The sequence below is a fragment of the Myotis lucifugus genome, unplaced genomic scaffold, assembly GCF_000147115.1.
Source record: "Myotis lucifugus unplaced genomic scaffold, Myoluc2.0 scaffold_144, whole genome shotgun sequence".
Classification (NCBI taxonomy): domain Eukaryota; kingdom Metazoa; phylum Chordata; class Mammalia; order Chiroptera; family Vespertilionidae; genus Myotis; species Myotis lucifugus.
The window spans coordinates 3,032,403-3,046,111 of NW_005871192.1; the positions used below are offsets into that span (position 1 = coordinate 3,032,403).

Consider the following 13,709-nt stretch of genomic DNA (forward strand, 5'->3'; position numbering starts at 1 on the left):
TCACCCTACTAATTGTATCTAAAAGATAAACTTTATCTCAAACTGCTGTTACAATAAAAGGTTAACAAGGCAGGCAATCGAGGCTGCCTGGTGACTTTGGCCAGGCTGTCCCTTAGCCCTCTCTTTCACAGTTGTGTCAGAGTAATCCATTCATCCGTTGCTCAGGGTCTGTTGGCCAGCCCCAGTACATCACCTAAAAAGTTAATATATTAACCCCTCTTCATGTTTTGAAAGAATTATCCCAGATAGTTGAGTCATCTCTGCAGAAGGTCCACACTGACCATTTTGTACTAGTCCAATAATACATAATTATCTACCTATCCAGATCATATATCTTCCAATACTCTACAAGACTTTGGTACATCAATTATTCTACATAGTGTTCATCAATTATTTTAAATAGTGTTCATCAGCCAACAACATTTAAAGCTTTCCCTAAAAATAAGTTTCCCTGAACTTGCTATTTCCCTCAAGCTATTTGAGGCACAACCGGGTTCTACCATCAAAGGCAGCTCTGTTCCTGGAGAATGGCAGACATTTAAAGACACCACTCTTGGTCTATCTCCTACTTGAGAGGTCTTACCTGCATATTTTTATCAGGGTCTCAAGAACCACTGTGTCAATATTTTAACAGGGTCCACTGCCTACTCTTATAAAACCTCTACAGTCTGATCCCATGCCAATGATCGAAATTTCCTCCAACAATTCCCCAATATGGTTATTAGAAAATACACTTTAGTAATCGCCATCAATAAGCCAGGTCTGCTAGGCATGGATTTCCATTCTCACCTCTTTAATGTCCCTTCTTCCTATTCTGTGCTTCCTCCCATTTCTGCATCTCTACTTGAGTTATGCCCTTCTTCTGAAGGCTATCTCTCCTTTCTAACTTACTCTCACTTTAGGCCCAATTTAATTACTAGTTCCGCCCTGAAGCCTTCCCAGTACTCATATGCCCACATTGCACTGTACTGTCCATGGATGTTTACATTTAAAGCCTGTACTGCTCCATCCAATCCTTCATTACATTTTGCCTAACATTGTTCATGAATTGTTATCTTGTACTATAACCACTGCGCATATTTGCTAGAGGGCCAAATCAAGCCACATATTTTTCTTTTATCTCCTAGAGTAATAAGGGGAAAATGTATTAAATAAAGTAATAATATAAAGACAAGATTAGAACTTTAAAAAAAACCAACCTACTTTTAAGTGTCCACATACCTACAGAGAATAAGACTAACACAAATAATCTGTTTATGAAAATAAATCCAAAATTTTTTATTAACTTCTTTCAAGACTACTAGTTTTGTTTTGAAGTTATAATACCAACATTCTTAAAATATATTTATTTAGACTTTTAAGATTCCAAATCCAATACGTTGAGGCAATACATTAAAAAAGCATATTGCTTACAAGCATCAATCACCACAATCTAAAAATAATCTCTGAATCATAAATTTCCTTCTACAAGAGCCTATGTTTAGGTTTAGATATTTGAAATCACAATAAATGATCTGTATTTACATAACAGAGTTGTCTAAAAAATTAAATTACATTCCAAGTTATTATTTCATTAATGCTTATAACATTTATTAAGCAGGCAAGTATTAACAAGTTCATTATACTATTTGCACTATTAACATGTCTGAAATGACAATACTTAGTCCAATGACATAGCTTAACCAGTAGGTGACTAATATCTCTTCTAGCATAGAGAAATTAGTTTTCATTGAATTTTTCACACAAACATATCATGCAATCTTAGTCATGAAAAACAAATGTTGAATTTTAGACCTTTGGAAATTACAAATTATATGTGGTTCCATACATGGTAGAAACAGACTATTCAAATTAACTTCCTTTAAAATTAATTAGAAAAAATAAAAATATATCACCAAATGAGAGAGAAAAATTTTCTGATTCAGTTATTACTCAAACTTCTAAAATTTATAGTCAGAAAGAGAAATGAAAAAAAGACTAAAACATTTGAAAGAACATTATCAGAATTATTTAATAAAAAAAGCTAATGATGAGCTTTCTATAGAAAAGTCAGATCTCAAAGGGAAAAAATAAAGTGGCTAAGTTTACCAAGAAATATTATTTAATTTTCCCATAAATAAAGACAAAATTACCCATTAAAATTTACACTAATTCTAGACTGTCAAACCTCAGAGGGAAGGTAGAAGAGGGTGGGGGTAAGGGGAAGAGATCAACCAAAGGACTTGTATGCATGCATATAAGCCTAATCAATGGACACAGACACCAGGGGGGTGAGGGCATGAGTGGGGGGGGGCGGGGGGTTAGGGGGGAAAGGGGGACATAAGCACACATATGTAATACCTTAGTCAATAAAGAAAAAATAAATAAATAGATAAAATAATGGAAAAAAATTTACACTAATTCTCTACTTCATTAAATATAGATTTAACAATCTCCTTTACCTGAGAAAAGAAAGATGAGAACAAATATATTTTCTTTCTATATTGTTTATTAGAATTTGTAGGATAAAGCATTTTTTGACATTTGCTCTTAAATGTATTTTGAGAGGACACAAAAGAAGGAATCATACCTGTTTTACTAATGACTTCCTGTAACTCAGCCATGGAAGCGATTATTGCAGCAAGAAGGTCAGAACTGGTGAGCCAGCTAAGTGCTTGCAAACAACGTAACTGCTCCTTTTGATGTTCTACAAAAATAGAAAAAATCCATCATGCAAGGCTACAAAAATTTATTAAAATCATGTTAAAAATGCATGGCAATGTTTAGCCATTTAAGAAATAGATCAAAACTGGTAGACAGAACTTTGCCTGGGGCAGAAAAGTCTATAAGAAATATTAGATTTGATTGACTTTATTTATATGTGACTGTTAACTGACAAAACAAAGAAAGAAGGAAATTTTCTTTGGTTCTACTTATATTACTTAATAGCTTGCTTTTCAAAAGTTAAAATTGAAATTATTGTTTCCTCAGAATAGTCAAACATTCCAAGTATATTAGCTGAAAATTTTATATTTGTATCCCTTTCATTGAGTTCTTCAATAGATTTTTAACTCTGATCATTTTATACTGATTCACAGAAAGTGAAAATAAATTATACTGTTAATTAATTTTAAATAGGGCAGTCTCTGGACTGACTTAACTGAAAAACTGCTATATAAACTCTTCACTGTACTGTGAAAAGAGCATTCAAATCTAATAAAACTAGGCAAAGTTGAAATTATACATACTTGCTACTTTCTTTATAATTTAATTTTTATTAAAAAAATCAAAATCTAGCTTATACATAAATATATTTCTACATATGTATGGGACTATGTTACATGAGTACACATTAAATGACTTTACGTTTCTGCATAATGGCAAAACATATTCATATCGCATGTCACTTACATTCAACTTAAATTTTAAAAAGCACAAATTATCTTACTTGGAAATTTATGCTTGTCTTTGGGCTCTCCTGTACACACCAACATGCCTATGCCGTCTTTAAAACTCTCCATCCAGGTAAAAAGAGAGGCACATGACTGGCCCAAAACCTTGAGTCTGTTTGCTGCCAAAATTGCAATAACACCTTTCCGGAATACACGTATCAATCCTTTGAATGGTTTTTTCTTCATCTTGGCTTCCTCTTGCTTCTTTTCGTCTACAGTCGACAAAGCCTGGGCTAGAGTTCTAATTTCCAATTTGAACAACTCAAAGGTGTTGACCTGATCCTGGAGAAAATCTCTCTGTGTAGACAAGGCACAGGACCGGCTGTAGAGAGGGTATAAGGCACCAGCCATCAGGGCGCAGGCTGCCAGCAAGGATGTTTGTTCCTTTTGAGTCTGTGATAACACATTTTTGATGCGTGAATTCTCAAGAACCAACTGTTCGTGTGACTTCTCAATACGGCTCAATTTGTCCGTATTTTTTTCAGCAATTTCTTGAAATTTCTATAAGAAGAAAAGTCATAATATGAAATAAACCGGTGTTTTATTAATTCCTCTTAGTAGGAAGAAAAACTTTTGCTGACAACCACTTCTTCAAAAGATCCATGTTTTAAAATATCCAACAAATACATAGTATGATAGAGCAACAGCGGGCCAAACAGCGTAGATCTGAATCTGCACATTGATTTTTTAAATCCTCTTACAAAGAAGTTTTATATAAACTAGAACACATAAATTTAAAAGTAATTCATAAATTTCCTGTACACATGAATATGTACACATATTTAGAAAAAAGAAAATTTCTCATCTTCCATTTCTCATAATTTCTCTTCCATTCCTCACTAACTTTTATTTCCTGCTTTTAAACAGAAATTACACCATCAATAGAGGTTTTCCTATATATAAGAAGACTTTGCTTTTGCCAAAATAAGCAAAGGGTTAAATCAATGATACGACAAATAGCACTTGACTGTGAGAAGGGACTCTCAGAACATAGTCTTATACTTCAGTTTCTTTCTTACCTTCCCAAGACAGAAGTCTGTACAAAGTACAGCTCCCGTACTGAGAGGAAATGCTAGTTGTAAGCTGGGCCTCAGCAGCAATCTGATCCTCTTTTCCTAATTAAAGGCACTCACATCCTAAAACTTAATTTGAAACACAAAGAAACTTTAACTGCAGACACTGTATTTTAATCACTAAAAAATAAACCAGCTCCCTATGAAATCTTATGCCTAATCATTAAGGAATTGCTGAGGCAGAATAAATTTTAGAACATAATATCCAGATTTCCTTTACAGATTCATTTATCATTCAATGAACATTTATTGATTACTCACTAAATTCCATGTGCTAGGAACACAGACAAGTAAACCAATTATTACGGTACAATGCTAAGAGAGAGCTATGCCAGATTGCCAGCGGTACACAAAAGGGAGTTTACACAAAATGACATTAACAGGCTTTTAGAGGATTATGGTAAACAACAAGTAGGAGTGAAGTTTTTTTGTTGTTTCTTTAAAAAAAAACACAAAAAAACACCTCCACCAGTAAGGAAGCTAGCCATAGCTACCCTATAATAATTTAATGTAATGTAATCCTTATAAACCTTTAACAGCTTCATTTGGACTGTTTTTAGCTAGTGCGTGAAAGCTCCAGCTGGACCCCTCAAACACAAGAAAATGCCTTTCAGCTCCCTGCACGGTCAGTGACCAGGGCACAGGGAGCCCACGATTCCATTTGGATCTTTTCTTAGGCAGGTGAGCAGCCATGACTTGACCACGGACCTCTTTCTTTTTAAAAGCAGGCCAAAGGGGTTCAATTTGAATAAGGGGGTCAACCAGAGACAGAGAAAAATCATACTCTGTCTATACATGGCAAAGTAAAGCACTATCTGCATTTTATGTGGGCATGAGGAAAATACCTCTCTTTGTATTATTTGTTCAGACTGCACTCTGTCTAAAATTTAATGTTGATCTTTGGGAGAGGTTTATAGAGAGTGTGTGTCTGATTCAATCTTTAGCCATGAACAGCTAAAAAATCAAAGGCATTTCTAAAACTTACATTGGCAGGAAGACCTCAAAATGATAAGACTTGGAGAAAATCATGCAAACTCTTGACTACTCTGCAAGATGTGTGTCAAAGCCTAGCATGGACAATGTTGATGGGCGGTAGCCAAAAGAATTCAAACATGTGGAAATATACTGCTGAGGAAGTGACTTCTGAGGCTGGAGGAGAGGTTCCCAAAGGTGTAGAGTGAGTGCAAGGACACTCAGAGGTACAGTCCTGAGTGCAAAAGAGTGAAGGAAGTATACAAGAGGCCACTCTCTGAAGGATTCCACTTCTTCGATTCTTGGTCTTGGGCAGGAAAAAAATTGTATTTTAGACCTTATTTTAAATGTTCTATATTAATCCCCTTGATTTATTCAAACTCTTATCAAAAGTCTGATCCAGCCATACCTATGAGAGATAAAGGCTTGCCCTCATCACATCACTGATGGCCAAGCTGTGGTGGCAGCATTCTATCATTGGGATTGTGCCCCAGACCTCCATACAAAGACACTTGTAAAGGAAGTGTTGTCCCACTGGAAGCAGCTGAAAAAAGCAAGAAACTCTGAGAAGCACTAGCCAGCTGAACTGCCTGGCAGCTGATGTGAGACACACTTTTTAGAGAGGCAACTTTTAAGAAAAGGAAAAACTTACACTTGAATTTGAGCGAGAGAAAACAAGACTGGCATGTAAAAAAGTCAGAGCCAGGAAACAGGATAATATGTTCTAAGGAGGTGCAAATAACTCAGTACATCTAAAGAAAAGAGAAGGATGAAAATTTAAGAAGTAGGTTGATAATAGATGATTAAGATAAGGAAATTAAACCTTATCTGAAAAGCTAAGAGAAGCTATAAAATCCTGGAACAGTCTCTATGCTTTGATAAATGGATGGGACAATCAGAAACATGAAGACTGCCATCCGTGCACCAAAAAGTTGCCGGTTCGATTCCTAGTCAGAGCATATACCTAGGTTGCATTCAGGAGGCAACCAATCCATGTTTCTCCCTCTCTCTCTCTCCCTCTCCCTTCCTTCCTCTCTCTCTAAAATCAATAAAAACATTTTTTAAAAAAAAGACAGCCAAGGGTAACTGCCAAAAGTAACTGCCAGAGTTGCAGAGAGGAGGGATGGGATTGGGGGAACAAATGGGAATTACAAAGGTTAATTCCATATTCTCTCCAAAATCAATTCCACCAGTTCAATTAGAGGATAATTCTAGAAACTCTGAGGTAAAAGAGCCACACTATTCATAGCTACAGAGTAAAAATAAAACTGAACCTAGTCATGTTCCCGGTGGCTGCCTATTTACATATTCACAGATCTCAAAGTATCAGGCAGAAGTGTTTTTTCAACAAAAATTACTTTGTTGAATAAAAAATGGTGAAAAGACATATTTCCTCATGATATTTTAAATATTTCAAAATAATATCAACATCATTGGTCAAAATTAAATGGATTGTTGAAGGACAGTAAGCCCACTGTGGAAAGATTAACCAGTTTTAGTGCATGATGGATCACAACTCCTCTACCATGTACTTCCACTTCTACAAAACATCAGGTTAAAGCTAAAAGCATTTTAGAGAGACATCCAGAAATTGGTGGTTCTAGGATGAAAGGGTTAATTAAAAAATGAATAAAAATTACTGGCCAGTTTGGTTCAGTGGTTGAGTTTTGACCTATGAACCAGAAGGTCAGGTCATGGTTCGATTCCCCATTGGGGCACATGCCCAGGTTGCAAGCCCACGTGGGGGGCATGCTGGAGCTGGTGGATCATTGATGTTTCTATCACTTTATCTCTCTCCCTCCCTGAAATCAATAAAAATATATTTTAAAAAATAAACAAATAAATAAACTATATTACCTAAAATACCCCACTTCTCTCTTTATAGAGCAAAACAGGAACCCACTGGAATTCTTTAAAAATAGAACTGAGATTCCTGACTTACACAGCCAGTTTTCATTTTAGGTCACCTTGTAGAAGTAGTGGCAATGTAATAAAGCAATTGTTAAAGATCTTTATGCCAAATTTTGATCTTTTTAGTGATTATATATCAAAAAGTACTGATTAATATTAATTACTACCGCTATGGATGACTTCATGAGACTCATATAATTTCTATTGTAAGAAAGAGATGCCATTCACAATTGCTAAAAGAATAAAAATAAGACAAAGAATACATGTGAAGCCTGTTTATAAATAAAAATAAACAATCTGTTGTTTATTTAACAACCATCTGTTGTCTTAAATCATTGTTGGTTTAAATAATTATAATCAAGATACCAAGTATCAATGGTTATTTAAAAAATCAAACAGGTCAATATAAATTAGATAACTAGGATTAACGAAGTGGGATATTAGAATTCAAGATTTAAAAATAATAAAATTAAATTTTTAAGCTCTATTGACAAATATTATGAGAGTTTTGTTAATTTCTTAACAATTACATTTCTGCATCCCTGCCATCTCCACTGCAATCCAGAACCACCACTCTGACTGTCCAGCAGCCATCTCCAGTTAGAGAATGCACAACCACAGCAAGCTAAGTATCCAATCCAGTTCTGTTGATTTTCCCCTTAAAAGTGTTCACAGTAGTCCTCTTTATCTCATTAAATGGCACCAACACCCACCAAATTATTCGAGTCCAAGACTTTATAGTCAGTCTTAATTCTGCTTCCTTTCTTCACCCTATTCTCTACATGCCCAAATCAAAGCATTGGCCAGCACAATGCACATCCTGATCCACCCCCTGCTCCCCCCTGCGGTTCCAGCTCTCCCCACCGCCAGCCATTCATGCCCATTTCAACGCTGTCAAATTCTGTCAATCCAATCCTATTGCTTAAACTCTAGACCAAGGTCCTCTACTCAGGTCACAACACCCCACATGCCTTCCTTCTGTAAATGCACCTTCTCCCACAATCCTCAACTTGGAAAAGGAGAGAACAAATCTGCTCCTTTACTTCCCAGCCACAAGCCTCCCACCACTCTCCACAATTTAACCACATTCTCTAGCACCCCCAGGTCATTTTCCTTCCCACTCCCCTAACGTTACTCAAAATCTAACACTTTTCAGAGACCATTTCAGGGTCTACCTATTCCATGACACCTTTGACTATCATCTCACTCATACACTGACCTTGACCAGCTATGAACTTACCTACTCAAGATTTAATTCCTACATTGCTGCTTACTTACTAGTATACCATGTGTATTTATCAACTCTCCCTCAAATACAATAGTGTGAGTTCCTAGAGGCCAGGAATTATTTACTGCAGTGCTCTATATAGACTATATAGGCATTTAATAAATATTGAACAAACTAAAATTTCTTTTATAAAATGTTCCCTGGTGCTAAGTACAGTATTTTGCCCATAAAAGTCACTGAATAAATACCCAATGAATAAAAATCTTTACAAATGTAAAAAGAAAAAGAAAAAGAGATATAGTTTTAAAATATAATTTGGAAGTTATCAACATGTCAGAATTCTGTTTTAAATTAATCCTGATAGGCCACGGGGACCTTCAGAGGCACTGCATTTTTTACTGTGAATTATTCTTGAAGAACAAAGCTTGTTTGATGGTAAGGCTAGAAACAGCTATAAGAGCAAATTTTCCTTTAAAAAAAAATCCTATGTTCTTTACCCAAAGAGATTAAAGGCTAACATTTTTTAAGCAAACATAAGGAACATCGCCTTCAAATGAGACAAAAGCAACCCTCGTACTGAAATCCTCCTTACTGGGTTTAATTTCAAAAATAATATTTCAAAATTCCCCCCAAAAAAGTCATAATTTTGAAAAGAAAAAAAAATTTAACTGAAATTATAGAATGGATATCCTTTAGGCAGATCTCTGTCATATCAAAAAGACTTTATAATGCCCAACTTGTGTGGCTCAGTAGTTGAGCATCAACCTATGAACCAGGAGGTCATGGTCTAATTCCCGGTCAGACAGGGAACATGCCCAGGTTGCAGACTCCATTCCCAGTGTGGGTCGTGCAGTAGGCAGCCAATCAATGATTCTCTCTCATTGATGTTTCTATCTCTCTCCATTCCCCTCTGAAATCAATAAAAATATATTTTTTTAAAAAATACTTTATAATTTCACAAGCTTTTCTTTAATCTGTGACAAAAATGGGGGGAGAGGACAGCTTCTTTCCTTAATGAATCACATGCTTACTTCCTGAAGTATACGAGCTTTGAGGGATGCCTTACTGGCTTATAGCACTCCATGAACTTTGGGACTTTGAGCCAGAAATTAGACACTTCCCTAGGGAGTAAAATTCTTTTTATCACTTCTGCTTGCTGAGCTTCTATTCTTTATATTGGCAAAAAGACAAATTGCAAACTGGTTATTCAATGACACATAGACATGAAAGGACCTCATTTAAAATGTCTTATTTTTATAAGTTATATATCTTGTCTTTTTATACCATGGAAATATTTTAAAACATAATAAACATAAATTCGCTTGCTTTTCCTATGATATAAACGTTTCTCTGTTAAAGCACATTTTGTCGGTGGGGAATTGGAACCCTCATACATTGCCGGTGGGAATGCAAATGGTGTCAGCTGATTTTGGAAACAGTTTGGCAGTTCCTCAAAAAGTTCATTCTACCATAGGACCTACCAGTTCCATTACCTGATATATATACATATACTCTAACCCCATAATGATTATTTACTCAACTTAAAAACACTATATTTTGTTAAATTTAGATGTCAAAAATAGTACATACACAAAAATGTCTGAGCCTGTGTTTACTCTTTTGTTTGTAAGGCACAACTAATTATAAAAAGCTCTTTGTAAAGCCAAGATGCTTGATTTGCTGATTAACAGATACTACCTCAGACAGTTGGAAAGAAGCATTACCTCTACCTTCTGATGTCTCGTGTCTCCCTTTCTGCTGGGTTTTCAAATCCCAGGCTGGCGCCAGTCTCCTCTATGAAGCCTTTAAACTTCAATCACCTCCTCCTCTAAGTTTATATCATTCTTTTAGCAAGTAAGTATATACAGCCTTATGATAAACCTGATATTATTTAATGTTTCTCATTTACTGAATACCTCCACCAACTAAATTGGACACTCACTGAGGGAAAAACTAAGTATTATACCTCTTAATTAGTACCACAACATGAAACACACTGTCCTATATATCTGGTATATAACATGTAAAGTATTTATTAATATTAACTATATTATGTAAAAATTGTTTTGATATTCTTACCTATAGCGGTAATTTTGCAATAAAGTATACTAAAAATTCAGTATCTCGGGGGGAAAAAAAGTCTGAGAGATATAAGAGATAAAGGAACTACCATTATGCATGGCTGGCAATGTGGCACTGGTTAGCTTTTTTATACTTCATCATGTTTAATTATTAATTAATCAAGAATCACTTGGAAATGTAAGTTCAAGAAATATGAAACTAAGTTGTCACTAGACCTATTTTCAGATATCACTTTATATAGAAAAACAGCATATGTTTCTTTAAAACAGTGTTGTATAATGCAAAAGGGACTGAAAGATAAGGATAAAGATAAAATATTAAGGAGCACATAACATTCACTTTGCAATTTCTAAATGCCAACCAAAGTACTAAACAGTTTACATCTGTTATCTCCATTCTAATCCTGTCCCTAGAATTTCCGTGCTATTCAAATAAGTGGTGTCAGTTCTCTGAATCTTAGTTTCTACTTTTGTAAAATAGAAAGGATGTTTAAATGACCTATCTCATGGGGTTGTTGTGTGGCTCCACTAGAGGAGGCATGCAAACTATACAAGAGCATTGAAAAAAAAAATCCAACATTATGCAAATTGAACAAATAACATTATTTTAAAAACAAAAAATTTCTAGCCTGGCCCGTGTGGCTCAGTGGTTGAGTGTTGACCTATGAACCAGGAGGTCAGGGGTCAATTCCCGGTCAGGGCACATACCCGGGTTGCAGGCTCGATCCTCAGTAGGGGGTGTGCAGTAGGCAGCTGATCAATGATTTTATTTCATCATTGATTTTTTTATCTCTCTCCCACTCCCTTCCTCTCTGAAATCAATAAAAATATTTTTTTTAATTTAAAGCAATTATATGAAAAGTATTCAGAGGACTTTCCAATATTTCATTAGAGGTGCCCACCCACACCAACTCATAGTCCACGAAAATATGGTTTGGCAGGATTATGTCTAACTCCTGTGAATTATTTCAGGCAGGCATGTATACCTACCACCTCCAACAATAAAAACAAGCTGCACTTTACCCCTGAATAGTTTTGGAATTCATTTAAAAGTTTCAACATCTAGTAACAGTTTTATGACTAACCCAGATTTCTTGGGAAAATACTCTTTATATTATGATATAAGAGGAATAAAATGCAGCATATTATTATGAATCTGAATTTCTTTTGATTTTTGTTCTCCATTCTAAACTCATTTGATTTAACAAAAATGTCATACTAAAATGTTTACAATAAACATTACATCAAGTCTTAATTATACTTATAGTGAAAAATCTTTATTTCTAGAAAGGAAGTTCGTGTTCCTGTAATTTCGTCTTTTTCAGGTAGAAAAGAAATAAGAACATATATACCAAGACTGCACAAGCAAACTGAGTACATGGAACGGACTGTGGCACTGAGCCCAGGTGCTTCAGCAGGCATAGATGCTTCAGATACATTTACAGGACGGCTCCGGAAGTATTTAAACTCAAGAATTACCCAACCATGTGGCTAGCACATTTTACCTAATGCTGAAAACTAAATGCTGTAATGCTAAAACCAAACTTTCTATTCTACAAGTTTCATTTATCTAATAACATTTCCACTAATTGTTTTACAGCTTACACATTCAAACGTCTTGCAAATAACTCTACTACATTTTTTCAGATAAAAGCAATTTAAATTCAAAAACTGGTTTTCTTTAACTAGCTGCCTTTTACTAACCAAGTCTTTACAATACCAAACATTAAACACAGGGCTCTGTAGATAAGTCATGTTTCCCAGCAGATGGTCTCTATTAATGGCTATGTTCATCTGACACCAAACATCCTCTACAACCCACAATCCTATGCAAAAACTGTAGTTTTTTCCCTTCATGACCTTATTAACATAATTTTTGAAAATGCATAAGTATTATAAAATTAAAATATTGTTATTTGCATTATAGTTTTGGGGGAAAGAGTAGAAATATAGAATTCATCATTACAAACTTTCCCAAAATAAAATTTATATAGGGCCTGTAATAATAAATTATAATAGCAGTTTCCAAATATAAATTTCAATTAAATTGCTGCTGTATATTCAATTATATTTTATGAAAATTCAAATATGTACATAAATAATATAAGCTATATGCCGATATATAATATTAATGTACTTTTAGGAACAATGAAAATGATACTTTTATTTTGCATACCCATGGATCAAAGCCTAGGGTATAAGACATTCTTCAGAGAAAAGCCTTCAGTGTGAGCTTCTCTTAAAACATTAGCAACTGCGATGATGACTCCCTTACTTCAGAAAGTGAATTGCTATGCTCTCCTGCAGATTCAGAATAAAAGAAGTGAGTTCAAAACACTGATAGGAAATGAAGTTGGAAGACTCACACGACCTGATTTTAAGACTTACTAAAAAGTTACAGTAATCACATCAGTGTAGTATTGAAAAAGGAATAGACAAATAAATGGAACACATGAGGAAGTCCAAAAATAGGCTTACACAAATATAGTAAATTGATTTTTTACAAAGGTGCAAATAAGGACGGATAGTCTTTTCAACAAATAGTATTAGAATGCATAACTGGACATCCACATGCAAAAAAATGTACATTAACCCATACCTCACACCTTTATAAAAACTAACTCAAAATAGATCATAGACAAATATGTAAAATCTAAAATTATAAAACATCTGGAAGAAAAAATAGGAGAAATTCTAATGACTATATTAAATAGAATTCTTAGATACAACACCAAAAGTACACCCATAAAAATTGATAAATCAGATTTTATAAAAATTTAAAATATTTTCTGTATAAATGTACTGTTAAGAGAATGTGAGAACGCCCTAGCTGGTTTGGCTCAGTGGACAGAGCGTCAGCCTGCAGACTGAAGGGTCCCAGGTTCGATTCCAGTCAAGGGCACATGCCTGGGTTGCAAGCTCAATCCCCAGTGGAGGGCATGCAGGAGGCAGCTGATCAATGATTCTCTCTCATCATTGATGTTTCTATCTCTCTTTCCGTCTCACTTCCTCT

At 34.9% G+C, this 13,709-nt stretch overlaps 1 protein-coding gene across 1 annotated transcript in view; it reads right to left on the minus strand.

Moving 5' to 3' along the window:
* CCDC171 (coiled-coil domain containing 171) overlaps window positions 1–13,709 on the minus strand; it is a 235,555-nt gene that overhangs the window by 138,381 nt on the left and 83,465 nt on the right. Inside the window, 2 exon segments of the mRNA XM_023758907.1 lie at window positions 2,570–2,686; window positions 3,428–3,932. Of these exon segments, the coding sequence (XP_023614675.1) occupies window positions 2,570–2,686; window positions 3,428–3,932 (622 nt within the window).